This window comes from Podarcis liolepis (genome assembly GCF_965112155.1).
Source record: "Podarcis liolepis genome assembly, chromosome: 10".
NCBI classification, from domain to species: Eukaryota; Metazoa; Chordata; class Lepidosauria; order Squamata; family Lacertidae; genus Podarcis; species Podarcis liolepis.
This window is the reverse complement of record NC_139562.1, coordinates 24,716,254-24,742,222: the sequence shown is the minus strand read 5'-3', so window position 1 is coordinate 24,742,222 and position 25,969 is coordinate 24,716,254. Positions and strand designations below refer to the sequence as shown.

Here is a 25,969-nt window from a genome sequence, read left to right as displayed (position 1 = left end):
AGGCTGCAGGGCACTTGGCTAAGTTTTTGAGCTGTATGTAAAGGCTAGATATGGATGGCTGTCATTTCCTGTGGGTCCAAATACAGATTGGGGTGAAGGATTGACTGATGTTCTGAAGGACCCAGTTGCAAGGATCCCAAAGGAAGATGTATAAAACTCCAGAGCGATCAGTTCTAGTGCTTTATCATAGAGATATATCAAGAGACTTAGATACAGCAGTGCAATGCAGGATTCCTTGCCACTACACCTCTGGACACATGCCAAAGTGGAAAGCATAATGGCTTTGTCTGCGAGGGGCTAATCATGTATGGGTTACTTAATCAAAAAGCAAGCTATGTAAGCTGGCAGCAATAACCCAGTTATAACCACCCCTGGGATAGAAGTCCATTCCCCACTCCCATCCATCGCTCAGACAAGGGTATAGCTGACAGGCAGCCAGCATGAGAAGCCTCTCCTTTCCCAACTAGCTAAACAAAAAAGCTAAGGCTTCCAAGCTTCAGTGCAAGCAGATAAGCACATATGAGTTCATTCTCACAGTAAATACCAATTAGTCCTGGGGTTATCATGATTGCCAAGATGGCGTTTACAAGTCTTCTGGGACATTCATACTGTTTGGCTCTGCACAGTGGCCTAAAACGGGAATAATTGCAGTTCAAATGAGTTACTGTTATATTTAAGTGGAGAATTGTACTTCACCTTTTGAGTACTTCAGATCTCTTACACTTTGCAGTGGACTCTTGTATGTGCTCTGTCTATCTCTCTCTCTCTAACTTCAAAACTTAACAGGATAACATCTTTTCCATGTCTATAAATGTAAGCTGGCTAAAATATTACTTAATGTATCTCAATAATGAGGCCGAGGAAGAGATATAAGGACAGCTTTGCAGACTAATGCTCAGGCCAAAAATAGCAATAAATAAGATGATGAGTTAGGAATTACAAAGCAGTTTGTGCAATAGAAATTGGATTTAGGTTTGGGAATGTTCCCAGCTTTGAGAACTCCACGTTTTAGCAGCTGACCATGTGTGGTAGGCCTCTATAAGAACCTCAGCACCAGACTGTTTGATATTTTTATGTGTTCATTTTAACTCACTTATCCACTAGGTAGTCAAGGTGATATACAGAGTGGTAGCTTTGCAGCTGCAATTGGTAAAGTCCTTGAGTGTGCCTGTTATTGACACACGGATGGAGGGTAGTGCCTGTTGCAAAGAGACCTGTCATGATTTGTGCTAAAACAGGGATTAATTGAAACACCTTGTGACTACTACATCACAGTCGTTGGGCTGACATCCAGCAGTTAAGTTATCCTTCCACCTGCCAATCACATGGAAGGTGCAGAAGGGGAAAGAAAAACCACTTTTCTTAGTAGCTGTAAGATATGAAATCTGCTCTAATGCCCAGAAGGGCCTGATGGCATAGGAAATCTCCCTGCCAGCCCCAGCAGTTCCCAGGAATGTGACCAATTACTTCTTTGGTGGGCCCATGCAATGTGTTTCATCAGGCTACAGCTAAACTACGCCTTGAAGCTTTTACATGCATTGATAGAAGAAGCGGAGCCCAGTGATCTGAGTACTTCCTTCTAATGATGGAAGAAGCTGCACAGAAGCTAGTAAGGGACTTGCTGTTGCAAGTGCTGTTTTAGCACTGAGTTTTTAATTACTGAAGCCTCCCTTTTCCTGTTTAGGAAGGATGCTTATCACATCAGGGCTAACCCAAAATTGACTCTGTATACAGAGGGTTGGGAGAATTAAATGTATTTCAGAATAACTTTAAAATAAAGCAAGCTCTATTTTTTGTTAGAGATTCTTTTGTAATAGTGAAGTGTAAAAATGCCAGTCTTTCGCTGGGTTTATTTTTTAAGACAGGCTTATTCCCCTGCAGTGACAGTGAAAGCGTCTGTACGGTCCCTTGGATATCACCTGTGTAAAAATGCAATGACTGAGGTCTGCTCATTTCAGTTTTATCCTGCCATGCAGCACTAGCAGATTCCAGGGTGTGTTGTGCATAATAGGATAAAACATCAACATTAGAACTGAGAATAACCCTGGAGAACCACTTCCAGTCATTGTTGGCAATACTGAGCTAGATCCTTTGCATGCTTGCTCTTTGGGGATTACTTCCAAGTTTGCAGAGGACTGCAGCCGGTCTTTTTTCTTCTTTTGGGCCCAGGCTCCTTACTACAACAGGAGGAGAAGTTTTCCTATCCTGTTTAAGCAGCTTAACGCAGGTTCTGTTAATATTTTACCATTTCCACATGTTACAATACTTCCCCCCTAATTGGTTTGCCTCCCTGTTCTCCTGACACAAACGTTCTTCCTGGTCAGCTGTGTGTTGTTTACCCCATGGGCTCTCCAGCCCGCTACCTGGTATCAGATGGATTCCCTCTTAGTTTGTTCCTCTTAATTATTTGTACAGTGGCCCAGCTGATCCACTTAGCTTGTAATTGCTGCTTATGTATAAGCAAGAATTATCTTACAAATGGCCTTTAGGGTGAAAGAGTAGAAAGTACACATTGAATCGTTTTAACACTAACACTTTTGTGTCTTGTAATCCTGGCTGGCAAAATAGGATTTGACCTTAAAGCACGGCTGGCGAACAGGTGCAATTATTCCGGAGTTACGGACGGAGATTAAGATCATGAACACAGAGCAATACATTCAGACCATGACCTGGCTTCAGACTCTCACTGGATTACTGGAACACATGCAGGTTTGTTGTGCTAATTCTAGCTGCCTCCCGCCCTTTCTACAAATTCCTCTAGCGTTTCCGGTGTTGCCAGTGTAATTTAAAAATGGGCAGAAATATTTGTCATCAGAACTTAAATAAAATTTCTGATGAAAAGCTGTTTTTGTGTTTAAGTCTGTTTCTCCTGCTGTCTCTTATAGACACACGGACGTCTTCATACAAATATTCTTGCACTCAAAGCAATTGTATTCTTCCCCTACAACCCTGTAAAAATTCTGTGGCTGTGTTAAAAGCATTAAGTAATGGGTTTCATCAATTGGTGTCACACAGCTGACAGCAAGGCTTTCAACAGTCAGATGAGGGAAACAATTTTTGGCAATTCTTCCTCCCACTCCCAGGGTTGGGAGACCTTGCAGAGCTGGTTTAGGGGAGGCATGGGGTGCTGTCAGGTTAGTGGGTGGTGGTTGAAAACAGCTTTCCTCCTTGTTCCACTGGCAGATACAATCATAGTACATTAGCTTTGTGCTGACAAGTTAAAAAGCCACAGCTCTTATCTTGTTCATGTTTCTCCCTCTGTGTCAAATTTCTTAATGGTGTGCAGACATGATTACACTACAATATACTCATGTCCTTTTCCTGTTAATGAGTCTGTGTTAAGAACATACAAGGTTGCCTGCTATCATTTCAGGTTCACAGGGATCCAGACTCTCAGCTGATTTTACACGAGTGGAAAAAGGAAAGAAAGGAAATGAGGTAAGCATTAACAATGGTAATGTGTGTCAAGATTTGAAAATGCAAATCCAGATACAAGCTTTTAGCAATGTATGACAGTTTGCTGTGTTTTCCCATTACCTTTCTTAATAGTAGTAGATACAGCAGAGTATTCAACACCATTGGATACCAAATCTGGCTGTTGGGGAAACAGGGTTTCCTTTTTTGTACTGTCTTGCAAAATATAATCAGGAGCATCATTTTGTGATCAAGGTTATGAAGCAATAGGTAACATGGGGAGATGGGACTCATGGATGGCTTTAATCCTCTAATTACTGTATTTTTCGCCCTATAGGACACACTTTCCCCCCTCCAAAAATGAAGGGGAAATGTGTGTGCGTCCTATGGGGCGAATGCAGGCTTTCGCTGAAGCCTGGAGAGCGAGAGGGGTCGGTGCGCACCGACCCCTCTCGCTCTCCAGGCTTCAGGAAACTATCCCCCCAGCCCGGCAAGCTCCAGGAGCGGTGGCGAGGTTGCGCGCAACCTCGCCATCGCTCTCGGACCCATTCTGGGGGCTGGGGTCGCAAGCTCCGAGAGCGATGGCGAAGCTGCGCGCAACTTTGCCATCGCTCTCAGACTCTCCAGGCTCCACGCAGCTCTCCGCAAGTGGTGGGAGCCCGGCACTGGGCTCCCACAGCTTGTGGAGAGTTGCCTGCATGCCGAGGCCTGGGCACGTTGAGCTCAGCGCGCCCAGGCTTCAAGCTTCACACAGCTGTCCGCAAGCCGTGGGAGCCCGGCGCTGGGCTCCCACGGCTTGCGGAGAGCTGCCTGTTCTGGTGGCTGGGGTCTAGGGAAGCTCGGACTTCCCCTGCCCCAGCCCCGCGCCTGGGGAAAAAATAATAATTTCCCCCCCTTTATTTCCCTCCCAAAAAACTAGGTGCACCTTATGGGCCGGTGCGTCCTATGGGGCGAAAAATACGGTAGCTGAATATGTCCAAATGCAACCCTGCAGGATGTGGTTGGTAGCCATTTTGAACCAGTGGGCACATACTGAATTTTGAGAGTGCTATAGGTACCAGTCACAAAATGGCTGCCATGGGGTGTGACATAACACAAAACTAGAGAATGCACCTATTGCTGCTTCTCTCCTCCCCACAACAATCACATGCTTGCTCTGGGAAGTCACAGGTGCCCTGATGCAATACTGTAGCACACACTTTGAGTTCTTTGTTGTCTTTTCACAAAACATTTCCACCAAATACTTCCCTTTTCTTCTCCAACCACTTGAGGTGAAAAACTGATCTAAACTTTTGCCTTGGATGTTCTTTATAGGAAAGGATTATTTGTCATCTTAGGCCATCAGAACTTTAAGCATAATGGAAATAATTATTTCTCAGAACACGGACCTTGAAACTTAAGACCTTTAAAAAATATTTTTAAAAATCTGGCAGTACTTAAAACTGGCACCAACTTAAACCCCAGCATTGACTGACACTGTCAACAGGGATAAGCAGAAGGAATGACCAAATTAATATGGGTTACAAGAGAAGTATGTGGGTCAGAGGTACAATATCAGGACACTGCATATGTCTTCGAGGTCTTGCTGCGAATCAATGAACTTAAGCTTTTGATGTTTATTCTTATCCCTGTGACTGTGATTCCAGGGGCCAAACTATATATGACATTTAGCCATTTGTAGTTTTCCCTGATCTTCCCACCTCCTATTTTACTTTCCTTTTCATTACGATGGTACTTTTAGATACTTGCACCAAATTAGCTCCCTATTGGTTTCAGATAGTTTTACTAGCTATGCCTTGGTTGGTTTAGTTTTATTTTTAGCTGTTTGCATTATTTATAGTTGGCTTAATAGTTTGAATGTTCTTTTATTATTGGAAATGGGTTTGCAAACCATCTTGAGAGCTGTACTGAATGGGCAGTACAGTGGTACCTCGGGTTACAAACTTAATTCGTTCTGGAGGTCCGTTCTTAACCCGAAACAGTTCTTAACCAGAGGCGCGCTTTCACTTATGGGGCCTCCCACTGCCGCCGCCATGCAATTTCCATTCTCATCCTGGGGCAAAGTTCTGAGGTACTACTTCCGGGTTAGCGGAGTTTGTAACCTGAAGCATTTGTAACCCGAGGTACCACTGTACATAAGTTAAACTAACAAATAAATGCAATCTTTGTCAGGAGCACATTCTAAAGACATTGCAAAAAGCAGAGGGGAAAGAGTTGACGAAGTTTCCTCCCCTGGATTTTCTGTCTTAGAAGTCAGCTCAGTTGGTTAGAGCCTGGTGCTGATAATGCCAAGGTTGCAGGTTCGACCCCCATATGGGGCAGGTGCATATTCCTCCTGGGTTGGACTAGATGACCCCCAGGATCCCTTCCAACTCTGTGATTCTTTGATATCTGTGAAGCAAGATGAAACTACAGTGGTGCCTCGCAAGACGAAAAGAATCCGTTCTGTGATTCTCTTCGTCTAGCGGTTTCTTCGTCTTGCGAAGCAAGCCCATAGACGGATTAGCGGATTAGCGCTATTAGCGGCTTTTATCGGCTTATCGGATCAGCGGCTTAGCGGCTTAGAAAAGGGGGGGGGGAGGAAAAAAACCCCGCAGGAACTCGTAAGACATTTTCATCTTGCGAAGCAAGCCCATAGGAGATTCGTTTTGCGAAGCACCTCCAAAATGGAAAACTCTTTCGTCTAGCGAGTTTTCCATCTTGCGAAGCATTCGTCTTGCGGGGCACCACTGTAATGCTTTCTGAAGGTGACTTTCAGTTAACAAAATAGCAAGGTACCTTGTTTACATAAATAAATAAACTGGTTTTAACTGGGGAAAGAAAGAATCTTTGTTAAGCACTTTGGAAAGCTTGGTTTCCCTTAAGGGGTTGACAATTCTAAGAATGCGTATCTTTCTTACCCCTCCCAGAGAAACAACCAGGAACTTCTTCAATTCTCAGTTTGGAAGCTTATTCAGGACTGACCAGAACCCAACCTATTTTTTAAGACGCTTGTCTCGCTTTGCTGATATTTACATGGCATCCTTGAGTTGCCTTTTGAACTATGACCACGACTACACATTTTATCCAAGGAGGACTCCTTTGCAGCATGAACTCCCGACATGGTCAGACCAACTGTGCACTGGTACATTCAGAATACCATTTCTGCAAGAGATGATTCAAATCAAATAAGTTTTCTTTTCTCTCCCTTGGTTTTTATAATGACAAACCTTTACCACCTTCCTCCCCTCTTCCACTGTCTCAGTAGAGCAAAGTGTATTTATCGTAACATGAATGTATCTTTAAAAGCAATGATCTCTCCTATAATAGCTGTAGTAACTATTAGTGTATATGATTATAGAGCAAATATTTCTATTTAGGTCTCTTTTCTTGACTTTAGTGAGAGCTGATAGGTCATGTTGCACTAATAGAAAATAGATCCCTTCCCCCAGCTGAATATTTGCTGAAAAAGAATTATTTGCACATAAAACAACAATTTAAGATATTTCTAGTTGTATGACATGCAGCCTGATATATTACTCTGGTGTACTTTAACCAGATGAGCATCACTTTGGATTCTGGACGTGTTTTGAACCTGGTTTTATCTTAAATTGTAGCTAGTTTTCTTCTAGTTCCAAGCAGGGGAAAAGTTTAAACGTGTGCCATACTTACAAACCTAAATTTAATTTACAACTTTCAGAATGTCTTTGCAGAGATCATCTGCATGCAGAATTAGGTGTCTCTGTGCAGATGTGCATCTGAATGCTCATCTGAGTCCTACTGGACTTGGCTGGGTTGATTCAGATGGAGGACAAACCCTCTCTACCTGGAGCCAGTAGTTGCTATGTAACCAGTTGTGTGCAAGCTAGATTGGAGTCCAAATGTACAACTTAGGTTCCCTTCCAAATTGCTATCGTTGGAATGCAGCTCCCATCATCCTTGACCATTGGCCATGCTGGCAGCTTAAAACAGCCTTCCCCAACCTGGTGCCCTCCAGACATTGTTTAACTCCCAACTCCCATTAGCAGAGCCCGGTGGTCAAGGATGATAGGAGTTTGAGGTCCATCACCATCTGGATTCTAGAGCTCCAGGTTGGGGAAGGGTGCCTTGAAACAATTTTCCTTTTTTATTTTTAGAAGTCATGTATTTTGTTTGCTGAAGTTCTTCAAAATATAGAAAGAATTGTTCTCTTTATTTTTAGGAAATAATTTGGTCCCCCCAATGCTGGTCAGGTAAAGTGTGTGTGTTACTAGTTTGTATACATTCTATATGTACGTGAGAGGCTTTTAATTGCATTGTTCTAATTCTCTGTGTTGCTTAAGAACTGCCTGCTTGCATGACTCAATATGGCCCGGGATTTCAGTTCATTGAAACAGACTTCTAAGCAATGCCGAGCTGAAGTTTTTAATTTTCCTCTTTGCTTTGAAAGCTATGGCTTTGGGGTGGGGTGTGGATCTCTTCTCCTCCCTTTATTGCTTTGGCAGCATTTCCCCCCATTTTCAATTGCATTGACATGATCCCTGAATGGCTGGATCACGTGAATGCAGTGCAATGTGAATTTAACCAATTGGATTGGATGATGTGCTGAAGGGCAAATGAAGCCCATTTTGTGAGAGAGCTATGTTCACATGGACGATCCTTGTTCAGATATCAAGCTTTGTTTTTGGTGTCTCTTCGCGGTGATCCCCTAAAGCACCAAGGAGCTCCCTTTCTGGCATTAAGCATTTCCCCTACTTTTTATAATGGTTTTTGCATCGACACAGACTTACTTAGTTTTCTGAGGAGTGGAGAGGCTGTGGCTTAGTGGCAGAGCACCTGCTTTGCATGCAGGCATACAACCCCCAGGTTCAAACCCTGCCAATCCCAGTTAGGGGTTTGAGAAAGGTCCCTACCTGGGACAATGGGGAGCCACTGCTAGCCACTGCCAACACCACTGATCAGACTTGGTATTAGGCAGCTTCCTGTGTTCTTATGATGTGCTGGCCATATCGCCTAATTGCCATCTTACGCGGAGGGGCTTAAGCTTGTCTTTTGGTGACGCTGGCGGGGATGTTTTTCTGCCTGTAGATGTTATACTTGGAATGCATAACTGCCACTGACCACCTTAATGCTCTGTGCTAGAGTGGATGAAACTCGGCTGAGTCATTGGTAAAGCTTTATCAGAACAGTCGCCTCTGTTTTATTGCTTTTAAAGAAGAGGGGAAAGCCCTTTAAACAGAAAATCCAAGGGATTGGACTTGATTGTTAAAGCATAACCAAGACTCGGTGTTAGTTGAAATGCATCTAATATTCTAGGCTTCCAAAGCCCCTTTAAAAGACTGTATTTGTATAAGATGTTAAAGAATGGAATTAGCTTGTATTCTAGAAAATTATGGCATAAAGTGTTTTAAGGGTTTATGAGAACACTATCCAGTGTTGTGTACTCCTTCTCCACACAGAATTTTTGTACAAAATCGCTTTGTAGAAAACTACTTCTATTGCAGATTACTTTTATTTCTTTGTATACAAAGTATATAAACTGGTGCTGATTTGCTGCTACATAATGTCGTATATTGTAAAATGATCTTGCATGTGAAGTGATTGGGGCCTAACCAGCTGCAAACTAACATTTGCTCATTTATGTTACTGATGTTATTTAAAAGCACTGTAATCACTTATTGTAGCACCCACAACTTCTGATATTGTAGCCATGTGGAATTTTGTCAGTATCTGAATACCAAAAAGGAGGTCAGTAGTTTACTTCTTGACAAACTGACTTCCCCAAAAATAGAAATTGCCAGATAATTGTCCTTTTTTGTATCCCAAAATGTCTCTGGTACAACATCATGCAATAAATGTCTTGTCACATTCATTAAGATTATAAATTAGTCTGGAAGTCGTAATTGTTGGTTTTTAAAAATTTATCTGAAATAGAAAAGCCTCCAGAAGCATGAAACTGTCTTTGAAGAGAAATGGTGGCAATTACACACGACCCTCTGAATTTTAGACTAGAAGTCTACAAGATGTGATAATTACATCCACAGGGAACCTGCTTAAGATCCTTACCCACCCTGTTCAGTACAGGTGTCTCCCCACTTATATGGGGGTTCTGTTCCTGGGTACCACATGTATACATGAAATCACATATAGTGAGGAGCACCATCTAAAAAGCCTGTAAACACCTTCCGGAAACCCTTGAAAAAGACCAGCAGTACTTACCAGACTGGCATGAATGGTGGCAACGGTGGCTCTGTTTTCTTCATCACTGGAGGAGGATGTGGAAACAGGGAGGGGGTAGACCCATACCCTGAAGTGGCTGTAATTCAGAGGTAGACCACTAGCCATTTACCCACTGTTTTTCAGGCGGTTTTTGCCCCTTTTGAAGTTTAGTTCGAATTATTTCCTGGTGCCGCACATGAATCAAAAGCATGTAAGTGGGGAGACACCTGTATTCTTTTTTTTATAGCACTACTTTCCAGTAGCAGAAAGTTTCGCCGGAATTCTTCTCCGAAATCAGAGGCGTTAGTCACTTAATAGCAGACACAATGTACAGTATTTTACAATTTATTTATTGTAATTATATATCCTACACTTCTTTCAAGGAGTACAAGGTTCTTCATTCCTCTTTTTAAGCTTCCCAACAGCTCTTGAGAGCTAGCAAAGTCACAATGCCATTCAGTGAGCTTCATAATTGGGTGGGATCGGAACAAAAGAGGAAGTAGCATTGCTCTTGCTAAGCTTTGGATTTACTGTGCAGTCTTGCAAATAGAATGCTAGCGTTCACATTTTCAGTAGCCTTCCTCAGTAATTTGTGACTTCAAGAGAAAATCAATTCTCAGTTCATATAAATGCCCCACTCTCTCTTAACAGCCATAGGTAAGGGCTGGATTTAGTCAATCCTTTCATTCGCTTCTGAACGAATTAGGATACTTAGTGTGGGTGCTTCTACCCTTGTGTCGCCTCTCTACAGTTAAAGAGGTTCTGCACTTGCTGTTGCTCTACATTATCCAGCAATTGCTTTAACCGTAAGGAAAATCTCTTAACAATCTTAATTAAAAGTTTACTCCTAGATTTAGCCTGTACAGTGGTGCCTCGCAAGACGAAATTAATCCGTTCCGCAAGTCTCTTCGTCTAGTGGTTTTTTCGTCTTGCGAAGCAACCCTATTAGCGGCTTAGCAGATTAGCGCTATTAGCGGTTTAGCGGCTATTAAAGGCTTAGCGGATTAGCGGCTAAAAGGCTATTAGCGGCTTAGCGGCTTAGAAAAAGGGGGGGGAAGCGGAAAAAAATCGGAACACTTGCAAGACGTTTTTGTCTTGCAAAGCAAGCCCATAGGGAAAATCGTCTAGCGAAGCAGCTCAAAAACGGAAAACCCTTTCGTCTAGCGGGTTTTCCGTCTTGCGAGGCACTCGTCTTGCGGGGCACCACTGTATTGCTGCCTCCTGAGCATGGGATGCAAAGGGAGAAGGCACCAGTGTCCTATCTCTGTTACCCCAATGTCTGTTTCTGTAGTGTAGAGGTCTTAATTGCCAATTTTCTTGCATTCTCTATTTACTTTTATAGCAAAATAGTGCTTCTTGGAAGAAGGAAGATTTAATTAAAGCCTGCTTCCATGAAAACTGACAGTGGGGCAATCAGACTAATAATTCACTGATCCATCAGGAAGTAATAAAATCACCAGAACCTGCAAAAAAAAAAAAAAGGTACCGTATTTTTCGTCCCATAGGACGCTCCGTCCCATAGGACGCACCTAGTTTTTTTGGGGGGAAATAAAGGAAAATTTCCCCCCCTTTATTCCCCCCCCCAAAGCAGGTCGGGGAAACCGAACCAGGTCGAGGAACAGCGGGATGGCGGCGCTGCGCCTCCCTGCTGTCCCCCGAGCTTGTGGGGCTGGCCCATGTATGCCCGACGCGAGGGGCGCTCTGCATCAGGGCGCCCCGCCCGTCGGGCGGCAGGCTGCTATCCGCAGCGTGGGGAGTCTTGCGGGGAACTCCTGCAAGGCTCCCCACGCTGCGGATGTCTGCCGGGCGCGGGGGGCGCTCTGCTTCAGGGTGCCCCTCGCGCTGGGCAGCAGGCTGCTATCCGCAGCGTGGGGAGTCTTGCGGGGATGTGTTCCTGAAGCCTGGAGAGCGAGAGGGGTCGGTGCGCACAGACCCCTCTCGCTCTCCAAGCTTCAGCAAAAGCCTGCATTCGCCCCATAGGACACACCCAGATTTCCCCTTCATTTTTGGAGGGGAAAAAGTGCGTCCTATAGGGCGAAAAATACGGTAAATAAAAGGAACATAAGCCCTCAGTAACTCTTTGCCTGGACAGAATGGTGCTGAAATTAGAAGCCACTTTTTGCAATGAAATGTATCTGAATAAACTTTTTTAAAAGCAGAAAATTCTTATGAAGGGCCCCCTACAAGAGCAAATTTCAGTCGAGCAAAGTCAGCAATCCCATGTTCACGATTATGCATTATTTTGTTTTTTAAATGTATAGCTAACTATATATGCAGCATATGATAAGGAGCACTCCTTTCCCCATGAAAATTATGAGTTAAAAGCAGAACAGTAGAAAACCCTCAAGAACAACTGGATGTCAGGAAAGCAGGAACTGTACAATATAATAGTAAAACAGCGTTGAAAGAAACCGAATTGCCTTCAGCAACTTTGCTGAGAATTTACCATAGTCTTCAAACGTCCCTCCCTAAAGCCAGACAATTCTTGGCATTTCCTTGTATCTTCACATTGCTTTAGCTGAAAAGCTGCTTATTTTATCTCCACATTCAGGCATCAGATCTCATCCTGGGGACCACTGCTCACCAGTTGCTGTTCATCAGAAACCTGAAAAAACAACCTACAATTTATATGTTGTAGTTATATACGAATTTAATACTAATTTACAAAGCAATTCCCTATATAAAATACAAAAAAGAAGAATGGGTTACAATAACAGTATTCATTTTTGGCATAAATTTTGCTACTGACATCCTGTAAAATCAGTACAACAAAGCATTTGTTTATGAATGTCATTTTCATCTCGTGATTTCTCCAAAGATCTTGGGGTGGCATACATTGCTTTCCAGCTCACAACAATCTTGTGAGGTAGGATTAGGCAAAGATAATGTTTGGTTATCCAGTGAGTGGGGACTGGCTGTGCAGTAGTATCTCATTTATGCAAAATTCAATTCCAGCTGAAAAAAAGCCCTGCTCCTGGAGGGTCTCAGATTGGGAAAGTCTCTGTCTGGTGTTCCCAGAGAGAAGTGGAATCCCTGCTTCACATATTTCCTTGTCTGAGCAAGCCCTTCATTCAGCTAAGACTTGCATACAGAGACACTGATATAGCAAGAGACATTAAAAATAAATCATGGTAAATTGATATAGCTCCTGTCGTCACCAAAACTGGTGCTGCAACGTATTACATGCTCTCGCTTTTTCAGAAGAAGCTCAAGTGCATAGTTCTGTTGATATCTTATCGAAATCAAAATGAAAACTTACAAAAAATGGATCATAAGAAGAGTCTGGTGCTGAAGTTGTGGAGCTTTCATAGTTAGGGTTTGAGATGTTTGAAGACTGTGCTCTGTCCAGTGTGGTCACATCAATATCATCCTTTTGCTGTTTTAAATAAGTAAGTGAATAAGTGAACAAGTTTGTTTCACAGATAAACTGAGGAATTCAGAAGTCATAGGATATTTTTACAAGTGCTTCTAGCAAACATTCATAATGTTCACAACAATGGCTTGCCTATAATGTCTGAAGCAGGCCAAGGTGGTAACAAAATGAAGATGCCCAAATCCTGTTCATAATGGGAAATAGTGGAAGAACTCTGCTTTTGTGTCTTCCTTTTCTGAAAATAGTTACATTAAAGGGAAGCAAACTAGTCATGATTCTTTTTCATGATCAAAGGTGCAGCATTTACAGCAATTGTGTTTGGGCAGTGGACAATTTCTACATTTTCAATTGCCACTAATTAAAAACTTGTGTCAAAATTCAGGAAAAGGCGGTAGCTATGAAGGTCAACTTACATTTGCATTGGTTTCTTACCTTGAAATATGGGAAACGAATGGTTCCCTGCTTAAATCTGAAGTATGAATATCCGATTAGAGCAATGATCCCTATGACCAGGAGGACTGCAAAGAATATTCCAATTCCGGGGTGTAGAGAGGCCTAAGTGAAGACAGCAAAGGAAAACCAATGCTTTAGGAAGGGAGTTTCCAGCTACCCTCCCCTTGGAAGCCTGATAAGAAGCTGCTTTTGGGACTAAGGTAAAGCTGTTCCTGGATGCTACATGTTGTTTAAGTAATCTTGTTATGTCTAAAGCATTGGAATATGGATAATCCTGTTAGTTGTAAAGAACACAACAGCATGTATTGTGGTACTTCAGAGTTTCCCAAATTTATTGTGGCAAATGTTTTTATAAACTAGAGCTCACCTTCAATAAATAGTATCCTCAATTGGTGTGTTTATGCCTTTCGAGGTGGTCAACCTTCCTTCCTCTCCCAAGGCCACATGAGGCAATGGGCAGGTACTTGGGGGGCTGCATTATCAGTGGGTACAGCCAACATGCTTAAGTCTAACGAATGCATGAAGGGGTCAAGACCGTAGTAAGCTGTCCTGCTTCACAAAGGATGAGGAATCGCTCTGTGAATGATACGACGGCCAGCCAAAGTGCAGTGGAAATCCATATTCTGCTGCAAATTACCCAGGCGAGTTGCAGGGTGCGGGACCATTTTCCCTGAGATACATCTGGGAGAGAAACCATTACGTGCCCCAAATAAAGTGAGTGCACTTTTGTAGCAGGCTCCCTGCTGAAGCTATGGACATCTGTATGCACTCTTATCAAAGCTCATATCTGTTTCCAAAGAAGACGTGGAACTATTTGTTCAGTTTCCCAGTTGACCAGCAAGTGAGTTAACAAAAGAGACCAGTTGCACAAGACTTACATGGGGCACAGGAGGAGCCTTCAGAGGTGCTGTGATGACATGGATGACCCCATTGGAAGCAACGATGTCCCATTCGAGGATAGCTTGCCCAGCCACATACCGTTTTTCCACCTAAAAAGCAAAAGCAAACCAAATGGCAACTTGACAAATACTTGTCTTACCTTTCTAAGTTTCTTCAAAACACAGCTGGAGCTTACTAAGGTGCTTAGATCCTTCTCATATGATCCTGCTCATGGCTGAAGAATTCAGCCCCTTATTTTAGTGTGTTATTGGACATCAGCCCAAGGAAACCTCAATTCTTCTCTGGCGAGTGTTACTGGAAGCAGCTGGCTGGAGGAGGTGGAATCTAGCCTCTCTTAACAGGGAATTTGCTTCAGCTACATTTTAGTTTTAGGCAGATATAATCTCTTGCTGAACTAATGTCACATTCTTTCCATCTCATTGGGTAACTTTACTTGCTCAATCCTGATATGGTATGTTTGTTATTATAATATGACAACTATGGTACTTATAAGTTAGTAGATTGTAATTACCAAGTTTCCTAGGAATGTGTGTTAACCTTTGGCTCCCTTCGTGTCTACCCAACACTAGATACTACCGAAGACGGAAGCCACCACCTTTTGATTGATTTCATATACAGTGGTACCTCTGGTTACGAACTTAATTCGTTCCGAAGGTCCATTCTTAACCTGAAACCATTCTTAACCTGAGGTACCGCTTTAGCTAATGGGGCCTCCCGTGCCACCGGCGTGTGATTTCTGTTCTCATCCTGAGGTAAAGTTCTTAACCTGAGGTACTACTTCCGGGTTAGCGGAGTCTGTAACCCGAAGTGTTTGTAACCTAAGGTACCACTGTATATTTCCAGGCAAAACAATATATCTGAAATAATATTCTGATTGTAATCAATGTATTGCTAAAATATGGGTGATATCCAGTACTGTCCATGCACAAGCAGCATCTGCTACTGCGCTTACGGCAGGGTCATCCCACTCTTCAAAACCACTCTCCCAAAATCTGGCCTGGAGGCATTTCACCCTATGGCATGGATTTCATAGTAGCCAAGGAAGTATTCTTTTGTTCAGCCTACATGTTGTGCATCCGTAACCTGGTTCACACATAACAAGGAGATTTGCATGTAGTAGGGTCTGGAAATGACCTCTGACCTACAACCCACCTACTTGTGAATCATTAGCCAATCCTGGCCGTTGTAGTTCCCTGTCTATGATACTCAACAGTGCTTTATTCACATCATCCTCCCCACTCAGATCACAACAGGCTGAGTTATTCATGCAGGAATGAAAAACTCAGTTTTGATTTGAGAGGGGAGGATGATGTGAATAAAGCACTATATTCCAGGTGGAAGGAAGAGGACTGCAGCACTTCTATACCTCACGGAGTTCCAGCCCTTGGGAAAATATTAATTGTAAGTTTGGCAGGAATCACTTCTGCCTTCTTTTAGACACTGCCTAGAAACAATGTTATTTAGACAAGGCTTTGAAATGTGATTTTTTTATTAAAAAAAAACCATAACCAAGCAGAATTTATGGATTCCCCCCCCTGATGTTTTCCTGGAACATTGTATTTTTATGAAAATGCAGTTTATTAATATTTAAGTACATTAATTTATTAAGTAATTAAATATACTGCTTACAGCCAAAATAGGCTTCTAGGCAGGGTTACAAGGTATAAAAACCAGTTGTTTAAACATTAAAATATAAACATGCATAATTAAAACATGCCACAGAACAATTCCATTAAAACAACACGGTAAAGGAAATGTATGAACCAGACATGCTCCTATGAAAACTCACACACACACACACACACACACACACACACACACACGTACAAATCACTCACCTCTTTAGCTGCAGAAATCTGACCTCCAGTGTGTGTAATTAACAGTTTTTCCCCTATTCTGGTTTGAAGGGTACTTCCATTGGTCAAATCTTCATAATAGAACGCGCCAGTGTTGGATAAATGATATTCAATGTCTCTTCCAGAAAGTGTCTGAAGGCAGCAACCCAACATACAGTAATATCAATTAACAGAAACCCTAAATGGATTTTCTAGAACTTGCTCAATTCACATGACATGACCCAGCTTTTAAACATTAAAGAGTTGTTTGATGCCAAGACATTCCATAGAATACAATTGCGTCAAAATACAATCAAAACAAAAATAACTTGCTACTATTCTTAAACGAGAACCATCATCGCCTAGTCCACAGATGAAGAAGCTGTCGTCCTCTAGATGTTGTTGGACTCCCATCATCCTTAACAACTGATCATGTTGGCTGGGACTGATGGGAGTTTGGAGTCCAGCTGTGTCTGGGGGGCCACAGGCTTATCATCCCTGCCTTAGCCTAAAGAAAATAAAAGCCTACCTTGGAATGCCTATTACAGTGGTACCTCGGGTTAAGTACTTAATTTGTTTCGGAGGTCCGTACTTAACCTGAAACTGTACTTAACCTGAAGCACCACTTTAGCTAATGGGGCCTCCTGCTGCCGCTGTGCCACCGCCACACAATTTCTGTTCTCATCCTGAAGCAAAGTTCTTAACCTGAAGCACTATTTCTTGGTTAGCGGAGTCTGTAACCTGAAGTGTATGTAACCTGAAGCGTATGTAACCCGAGGTACTACTGTATTTAAAACTAGGAAAATGGCCACCATGGAAAATCCTGGCCCATTCCATCATTCTCACGGGTGATGTGTGCAGCAAGGAATGGGTTTTTGTTCACAGAGACATTTTCAATTCAACTTTGTTGTTTTTATATAGTACATAGCAGAGCAATTACACAAAGTCTTCAGAGTTAACCAGAGCGACATTCATGCTTTAGATAATTTGCTATTGACTCAGGATAATATATGTAGATACAGATATATCACTCTGTCAGTTTGCTATGTGTTTTAATAATGGCAGCCAAAAACGTAGTTGCTTTTTCTGTAATGTAAGACCTGGTATCTGCTAACAGAAAACCAACATAAAAACCAAGAGACTTGCATGGGTAAAAATGTAAATAATGCATTTAAAAAATGGATCAGATTTTCTATTTCCTCCGACCCTCACAGATATTTATGTTCTGCAGCAGGAATTCCTGTCCTATGGTCCATCGACAGATCTCATGCAGGAGTATCCAAACTTTTTTCAAAGAGGGCCAGATTTGATGAAGTGAACATGCATGAGGGCCGACCAAAGTTGCTGAGGTTTTTTTAGGATTGAAGTTGTTGTTGAGTTTTTTGGGGGGGGGGATTTTTCACCAAAGTTGTACAGCTTTTTAAAGGAAATTTCCACAGGAAAGAAACTGCCTTAGGGGCCAGACTTTGGACATGCCTAAGGAAGGGCATTAAATCTGGTAAGTGAAAAGGCTTGCCTAAATCTTACCACCATGCAACTTAATAAATAAGGTGCTGGGAATGAGAAATGAAGAATATGGCATTTGTAGTTTGGAGAGCAACATTTCCTAGCGGGGGCCATGGTATGTAGGCAATCTAGATCTAAAAATCTTTAGCTCTAAAACAACCTAGTACAGGGGTCGCCACTGCAGTTCCCTCCAGAGATAACTGGACTCCAACTTCCATCAGTCCCAGCTAGCGTGGCCAATGATCAGGGATGATGGGAGCTGTAGCCCAAGAGCAGGCTTCCTCAACCTCGGCCCTCCAGATGTTTTGAGACTACAGTTCCCATCATCCCTGACCACTGGTCCTGCTAGCTAGGGACCAGTGTTGTAGTACCAAAACAGCTGGAGGGCTGAGTTTGAGGAAAACTGCCCAAGAGCATGGGGAGGGTATCATGTTGGCTACTCCTGCTCTAAAGTAATGATTCTTTCATTAGAAATGGTCAGGTCTTGAAGCGAGAGCACACATAAGGACTTATGGGTTAGCAAGGAGTGAGTCTTTATACAGAGAGATGTATTGCACCCCTGTGCAAGAGGTCTGACTACTTAGGGATGGAGGACACAAAACTATCCATAAGTGCAGTACAAGTGTTCCCCATAGGAGTGAATGGCAGCCATTCACTTCTAGGTTGGAGGACTTGCTGTCAGTTGAAAAGAGGCACTTTCTTGGATCAGCATATGTTGGCATTTTAACTCCTAGAGCTGGCATATAATAACAGTAGAATTAAGTCATTTACCTCATTTTCCTTCAGCCCGTCATTGCCTGGTACAAACAGTGTTGCATGAGTGGATAAATTTGTGATGTATTTCAGGAACTCTTGGCCTTGCTTTGATGTGTTTGAGTAAGTCAGTATTCTCTGTGAAGGGACAGAATTTATTCTGGTGAGACGAAATCCTCAAACATAATATAGTTTTATGAAGAATTTTATTGAGATGAAAGAAGAAAGCAAAAGTACTAATTCGAGTAACGTGACTCACAAAGCAAATGGAACTTTCTTTTTTGTAGTATGAGTCTGGCAAACATATGCAAATGATCCTACAATATAACATTTTCTTTATACATAAAACTATCTAAGAGATTAGGCTGAACAATAGTGAATAATTGACCAAAGTAAAACAACTTTGGTATGCCTTCTAAAGAGAAAGCGTTATTTCTGGTGTGATGACATCTTATAGTTGTTCTTAGACAATTTTCATACTTCTGAGAATGAAGAAAAACAAACACAAGAAGCCTGGGATTGCAAACAATTGCTTCTTGATCTTAATTGCCAAAGGATCACATCTGATAGCCATAACATTTTACATTTTATTCATTGTCTGCTTATAGCCTCTTTAAGCTAATATGATTTACTAAAAACAGAAGTGTAACAGGAATAAAGATGTTGGTTCATTTTTGAAATTTTGAGGCATATTTTATTTAATTTCAGTTTTTGGGGTGAGGTGGTCTGTTTCTGTTACTCACTGAGACGAAGTTTGTAAATTTTGACAAAGAAGTGAGGACTTGAAGCAGAGTCCCACTACATGTAAATCCATCACCCACATAACCAATTTTACAGGTGCAGTTGACATCTATAAAACATAAAACAACACAATTTTAGACAGCAAGCAGAGATGAGGCTTCCATATCTAGAGAACTATCTACAATTGCAAAAAAAAAGGAAGTGGATATCAGATCCCTATCCATCCCACTACACAATATTTGCATGCAATTCTTCCTTATACATTCATTTTTACAAGCAGTTGTAAAAATGTATTAGGATTAATACATGCACGTTTCTTTGCATGTTCCCCGAACATATACATTTTAGTATGTGTTTTATGGTTGGGGAGCTGCATCGCCAAATTTGGATAGGTGTGTTTTGGTTCCTGTATGGCTTCAGAAAGTGCAGATAAGGTAAATTTGCATTAAAATGTAAACCAAACTAATTTCGCCGCCCCCCCCATCAGCTACTAGTGGCAATGTAGACAATTAGGGAGTCCTTCTTCATGATGCCTCACCACCAACAACCTCCTCATTGTCTGTAGACATTATTCAGACCCCAATTTGAATGCCAGAGCAGACAATATGAATATGTCAAATTGTAGAAAACCATGAAGTCTCGCTCCCCACCCCACCCCGGCACCACTATCTGCAGTGTTAAAAACCAGGGGTCAGCAACCTTTTTCAGCCTTGGGCCGGTCCACTGTCCTTCAGACCATGTGGTGGGCCAGACTATATTTTGAAGGGAAAAAAAAGAACAAATTCCTATGCCCCACAAATAACTCAGAGATACATTTTAAATAAAAGGACGCATTCTACTCATGTAAAAACACGCTGATTTCCGGACCATCTGTGGGCCGGATTGAGAAGGCGATTGGGCCGGATCCGGCCCCCAGGCCTTAGTTTGCCTATCCCTGGTTAAAAACTTTCCACAGTACCTCAGAAATGGCTTTGTGTCTGCTGCCAAGTTAATATACAATGACAATATGATCTTATTAGTAGTTCTGGAAATGAAATATATTTCTGGCAAACGACATTAGGCAAAGGCACTTTTTTCTTTTACCTTTGACTCTGTAACAGTAGACATCCCATGTTTCACTCATGTTGACTCTGTACCCGTAGTCGATAATCCCAACAATTCCTCCACCACATTTGGGGGCAGAGAAGGCAGTCGGATAGGCTACTCTTCCATTCGCCAGCCAGCCAGCAGTACATAGATGATACTTTGCCTGCCGTTAGCATATAACCATGAAACAAAGGAAAATGGGAAATGGTGTTAACCTAATGCTATGATGGGCTTTAGGCAATGTGTGGCCAGTAGGAGGGGACACCACCCACTGTCAAAGCCCAATGAAGCCATGTTCAAATATATAAAAGGATGTCACATAGAGGAGGGAGAAAGGTTGTTTTCTGCTGCTCCAGAGAAGCGGACACGGAGCAATGGATCCAAACTACAAGAAAGAAGATTCCACCTAAACATTAGGAAGAACTTCCTGACAGTAAGAGCTGTTCGACAGTGGAATTTGCTGCCAAGGAATGTGGTGGAGTCTCCTACTTTGGAGGTCTTTAAGCAGAGGCTTGACAACCATATGTCAGGAGTGCTCTGATGGTGTTTCCTGCTTGGCAGGGGGTTGGACTCGATGGCCCTTGTGGTCTCTTCCAACTCTATGATTCTATGATTCTATGATTCTAAGCCTTGCTTTGAAGGCTGCGACTTAAGCATTGGCCTTTTTCCTGGTTCTATCTCGCATGGCCCAGTCACATGACTGGGCATTCCATTGCCAAGAAGCTTAAGACTGGGTGGGCTTTAAACATTTCCGTGCTGGGACAGAACTGCAACTGGTGCCCTCGAGTTAGCACCGGGGGGCAACCCTAGCAAAGTAGCCGGCATTGTATCGCAGCGCTGGTCGATGCCTCTTGCTCCAGATTTGGAAATGTAGTGCTGCGTAAGGAAACTTGCCACCTGGGACAGAGATCTCTGGCCTTTCCTAGAATCATATGCACGTTCTTTCAGCCTGAGTTGGGAAAGAGAGGTAACTGGGAGATATTTGCATGCAGTCTGAGAGGCAGGCTTGCTATATTATGCCTCATTTGCCAAGCGAAAGGTCCCATGGCAATTGGGACGGCACACACTCGTGACCAGTCTCTGTGCATCAGTACAGGTGTTTGCACACTTCCAGCTAAGACTTACTGCATTCCAAAAGGCTCAAGGACCTCATTCACTTACCAGTTCTGTCAAAACAGGCTTGTGCATTCCCTTGCGCAGGATACTACAGTGGTACCTCGGTTCTTGAACGTAATCCATTCCAGAAGCCTGTTCGGCTTCTGAAATGTTCAGAAACTGAGGTGTGGCATCCCATTGGTTGCAAGAGCTTCTTGCACTCAGCGGAAGCTGCGTCGCATGTTTGAGTTCCGAAAAATGTTCAAAAACAGAAGCATTTACTTTTGGTTTTTCAGTGTTCGAGAACCAAAATGTAATGTACGACAACAGAGGTGTTTGGGAACCGAGGTACCACTGTACTGACCCAGTTCTGATCTGGACTGGTAAAAATACAGTGTGTTTATTATAGCACTGACTTGCATATGCACAGGACTCATGTTTGTTATTTGAATAAAGAAGCCAAAATACGAAAGGGAGTTTTTTGTGTGAACCAGCTCTGGTGCTTTTTTTAAAAACAGGTTGCAGCAACAGTCAATATTGTACTTATTTGAATGTTTTCCTACGTACTTCTTTTTCTTCAAAAGAAACTATATGTATTCCTGATGGCACTTGTCCTTTACAACTTATTCTCCTGGCAGCTAAGTCTCTCTGTTCAGTTCAAGCATATGTTAGTTATCTGCCTTGCCTGCAAGTGGAAATAAGCATTGTTACCTGTTGCGCATAGACAAGCTGAGTGTAAGTAGCCATTGTTGCTCCTTCATCTGCACAGGTCTTATTTGCTGCGTCGTAAGTCATTTTATACCGACCCTTTGGAGAACGTACATGAAAAACTCCAACAGTAGTATCTGGAAGGAAGAATGGAGCAAACCCCAAAATCAACCCTTTCCATTATACAGTTTTATACCCACATTTCCATTTCACAGTGTATCCTGAATATATAGGGTTTGGTTTTCTAGACGTCTTGTGGATAATTATATCTTGGATCATGAACTGGCCCCTCATGGTCCTACCCAAAATGCTTTCAAGTAGCAATAAGAAGATTGAGTGCTTCAAAGACACACCCCTCCTTTGTCAACTCAATCTATTGTTAGTCAGGCAAAGAATACTGATTGTATGCAATAAATCGCTCAAAACATAGTCAAAACAAAAACCTAACATGTAGCTTTTTATATCTAAAATATGGTAATGTAGTCCAATAACATCTGTGGAACCAAAGCTGATCTAGAGATGTCTTCTCTTAGCTGGTACCTTCCAGCTGGACTGGAACTCTCACCATTGGCCATGCTGCCTGATGGGAGTTGCAGACTAACAGTTATATGAAGGACCATAGTTCCCTTCCTCTGGCCTAGAGAAAAGCACATTCACCAATACTACAGAAACTGAACATCTATAACAGGGGTCAGCAATCTAAGGCCCATGGGCCGGAAGCAGCCCGCGGAGGTTGTTTGACTGGCCCCCGAGCTGCCCCCGAACAAAGCTGCCAGCTTGCGTGCTGCGCTAAACCAGCACAGCGCGGCATGGGGACTCGCTTCCGCATCGCCAAAAATCGTGTCTGCGCAGACACAGAAATTTGTGGGGGGATCTCCGCGGAACCAATCCGTCCCAGGCAAGATAAACCTTGCTGACCCCTGATCTATAATGTAGCAAATTTCCCATTTAAGTTGCTTTGGGTAGCTATGGCAGGATTTAAAAGAATTATAGGACTATGTAATTCTGAGAAGTCTAGGCTCATGAGAGTCATGGAACAGTCTTATTTTTTTTTTTAATTCACAATCACTATAATTGTGTGCCTGCTTGTGGTGCACTGACCTTGGAAATGGAGATCGGCACAGTTGGCATCGGCATGGCATTGCCCGTTATCTTGCAAACATCTGTCTACCGGTAGCTGTTTCACCTCACAATCAATTCCATCGCCAATGTAGTTATCTTTGCATTGACACGTGCGCTTATCCTGGGAGAGAAATTTGCAATGAAACTGCATAAACATTGGAAGCTGCCTTACAAGAGTCAGACCACCTAAATCAGTATTGCCTACACTGACTGGCACCAGCTCTCCAGGGTTTCCGGCAGAGGACATTCCCAGCCCTACTTGGAGAGGCCACTGGGGACTGAACATGGGACTGCATGCAAGGCAGATGCTCTACCACTGAGCTATAGCCTTCCCCCCTAGATTGTAAACACTTCAGCACGGATATTATGGCATACTGTCCATTCAAGAAGAAGGGGGGTATGTGTGTGTAAGATCCTTTGTCTCTACCACTGTTTTTGAGCATCTCGGAAGCTGAACGTTTCGGTTTTCGAACGCCGAAAACCCAGAAATAATTGCTTCTGTTTTCAAACGCGCCTCGGAAGTCGAACGGCTTCCGCTGCATATTTCTCAATTTTCTCAATGAAATTTGCAGACCACCCTTTGTGCCTCGGTTTTCAAACGTTTCGAAAGTCGAACGGTCTTCCGGAACAGTTTGCGTTGAAAACCAAAGTTCCACTGTAGCAGTACAGGAGGGAAACTGACTAATGTTTTGCAGACTGTATTAAGTCCCCTCAGCAGCTGGAACCGAACATGATATTTTCAGACCAACCATGCAATTCTCTTTCAGGGTAAAAATACTCATAGTGCTGCCACCAGAAGGCAGATCTTTGGGGCAGAATAGGCAGGAGGGCCCTCAAACACAGGAGGGCACACACTGCCATCTAAAAAGCACTGGCTCCATAAGACCATTCAGTCCAGATCTAAAACTAATTGCACTACTGCAGACTTAAAGGCACATCCACAGAGTTTTCACTTCATGCACACACTGTTTCCATCTCCCCTTGCCCCAGTCTAGAGCACAGGGAAATGCTGGCCGTGGTTTATTGCATGTTATGATTATTTTATGATTACCTAATGTTTCGCTCTATAAGACGCACCTAGTTTTTGGAGGAGGAAAACAATAAAAAAAATATTCTGAATCCCAGAAGCCAGAACAGCAAGAGGGATTGCTGCGCAGCAATCCCTCTTGCTGTTCTGGCTTCAGCGATAGCTGTGCAGCCTGCATTCGCTCCATAAGACGCACACACATTTCCCCTTACTTTTTTTGAGGGAAAAAGTGTGTCTTATAGAGTGAAAAATACGGTACATTCTGTAAGCAACTTTGCAGACCCAATGGGCTAAAATGTTGTTTACAATCTGCAGTATGTATGACTGACCAGAATAGCTAGGAGGGTGGGGGGGGGGGATACACTTTGCTTTTCCTGGGACATTTCCAAAGTTTTCTTAGTGGCTAAGAGAGCACAATTGAAAATGATGCTACCTGAACAGTTCTCTTAATACCAGTGAGAGAAACAGCCTCTCGGACAGGGTTTTGGAATCTGTGGTCTTCCAGATGTTTCACCCCCATCATCCCCAGACAGCATGGTCAACAGTGATGGGAGTCCAGCAATGTTTGGAAGGTCATACATTGCCTAGGACAAGGTGAAAGACTCTTAACACTTACAGGTCCCGTCTTGGTGCAAATTGCATGTTCATGGCAACCACCATTAAACCCATCGGTGCAAGGGTTGATAGCCATGCAGGTGTGCCCGTCCCCTTTGTATCCTGTCTGACATGTGCAATTGACTTGCACACCAGTTTGTACACACTTTGCATTCTTATTGCAGCCACCGTTGGTTTTCTTACAAAGATCCTCAGCTGCAAAGCAAAAAACACAGATAGATAGATATGTAGGCTCTTGAATATGGAAGTTCTATGTGTTAGCTATTATTGCAAGTTACTGATAGAGCAGTCCTCCAGGCGTTATTCTATTCCTTTATATTGATGAAGTGAGATTTTTTGGCCCCCAAAGAATGTGAAAATACAGAGTATTTCTGGCAGTATCTGATTGTTATGATACCTCGTGCCTACAATCGTGACACCAAATGCCTGGATTTACCCTAGGGAGAAGCAAATGTTCAGTCTGTCCTCTACATTGGGGTAGATCTATGCCCTTGGTGTGCTCTTCCCCTGCTCTTACTGGACCAGCTATGGAACGGGAAGAACTTTAGTGATCAGATGCCTCTCTAAAAGTCAAAGGCTAGGAAGGAAAGGACAGAGCTAAAATGAACCGCTAAACTTGGCTCAATTTGTTGAGTTAAATACCACATCAAAGCTTGCAGCCATTGCAACAAGGAAACAAACTCAAAAAGACAGAAATCCCTTCAAATGCTACAAAGCTAGAGAAGTCTGCCAGTCTGAGCTTGTGCTTGAAGATTCTCTCCCTTTCCTTTCCCTTCCACTCCCAAACAGATGATCTGGGCTGCCAGATCTGACAGTCATGATCATCAGGTAGGTGTGCGAGAGAGACTAAACACCCTTCCCTAACAGGTGATCAGTGCTTCAGAGCTAATAATCACCTGACTGGAACACCCAGAAGTTGGTCTCCCTCTCCTTTAATATTCCAGGAACAGGGGATTTATAAGTATAACCTTATGTTTTGGCTGTGGAGACCAGCCTCATAACATCATGGGCAATTAGGCTAAAGTAAGTAGGCTGTCATTATGAATAATTGACATTATAATTGGCTTGCTTTGTGCAGAGTGGATCCAGGCCCCCTTAATGCCACACTAAAATACATGTATTTGTGGAGTTCACGGATACTTTCATATTTTATCACATTACATA

General features: G+C 42.8%; 2 protein-coding genes across 5 annotated transcripts in view; one reads left to right on the top strand and one right to left on the bottom strand.

Moving 5' to 3' along the window:
* Positions 1 to 9,248, top strand: part of NT5DC3 (5'-nucleotidase domain containing 3) — a 47,725-nt gene extending 38,477 nt beyond the window's left edge. For 2 of the 3 annotated variants that reach the window (XM_083462029.1, XM_083462030.1), the window contains exons 12-14: positions 2,569 to 2,709; positions 3,374 to 3,438; positions 6,324 to 9,248. In XM_083462029.1, coding sequence (XP_083318155.1) covers positions 2,569 to 2,709; positions 3,374 to 3,438; positions 6,324 to 6,585 — 468 coding nt within the window. In that variant the 3' untranslated portion in view covers positions 6,586 to 9,248. The remainder of the gene's footprint in view (positions 1 to 2,568; positions 2,710 to 3,373; positions 3,439 to 6,323) is intronic. The other variant, XM_083462028.1, reaches the window with a different exon arrangement.
* Positions 9,249 to 11,608: 2,360 nt separating this feature from the next.
* Positions 11,609 to 25,969, bottom strand: part of STAB2 (stabilin 2) — a 91,564-nt gene continuing 77,203 nt past the window's right edge. For both annotated transcript variants that reach the window (XM_083461824.1, XM_083461823.1), the window contains exons 59-69: positions 24,807 to 25,000; positions 23,143 to 23,284; positions 22,045 to 22,178; positions 20,236 to 20,401; positions 19,155 to 19,261; positions 18,430 to 18,549; positions 16,156 to 16,305; positions 14,296 to 14,406; positions 13,397 to 13,519; positions 12,851 to 12,967; positions 11,609 to 12,196 (exon numbers count right to left, since the gene is read on the bottom strand). In XM_083461824.1, the coding sequence (XP_083317950.1) occupies positions 12,146 to 12,196; positions 12,851 to 12,967; positions 13,397 to 13,519; positions 14,296 to 14,406; positions 16,156 to 16,305; positions 18,430 to 18,549; positions 19,155 to 19,261; positions 20,236 to 20,401; positions 22,045 to 22,178; positions 23,143 to 23,284; positions 24,807 to 25,000 (1,415 nt within the window). In that variant the 3' untranslated portion in view covers positions 11,609 to 12,145. The remainder of the gene's footprint in view (positions 12,197 to 12,850; positions 12,968 to 13,396; positions 13,520 to 14,295; positions 14,407 to 16,155; positions 16,306 to 18,429; positions 18,550 to 19,154; positions 19,262 to 20,235; positions 20,402 to 22,044; positions 22,179 to 23,142; positions 23,285 to 24,806; positions 25,001 to 25,969) is intronic.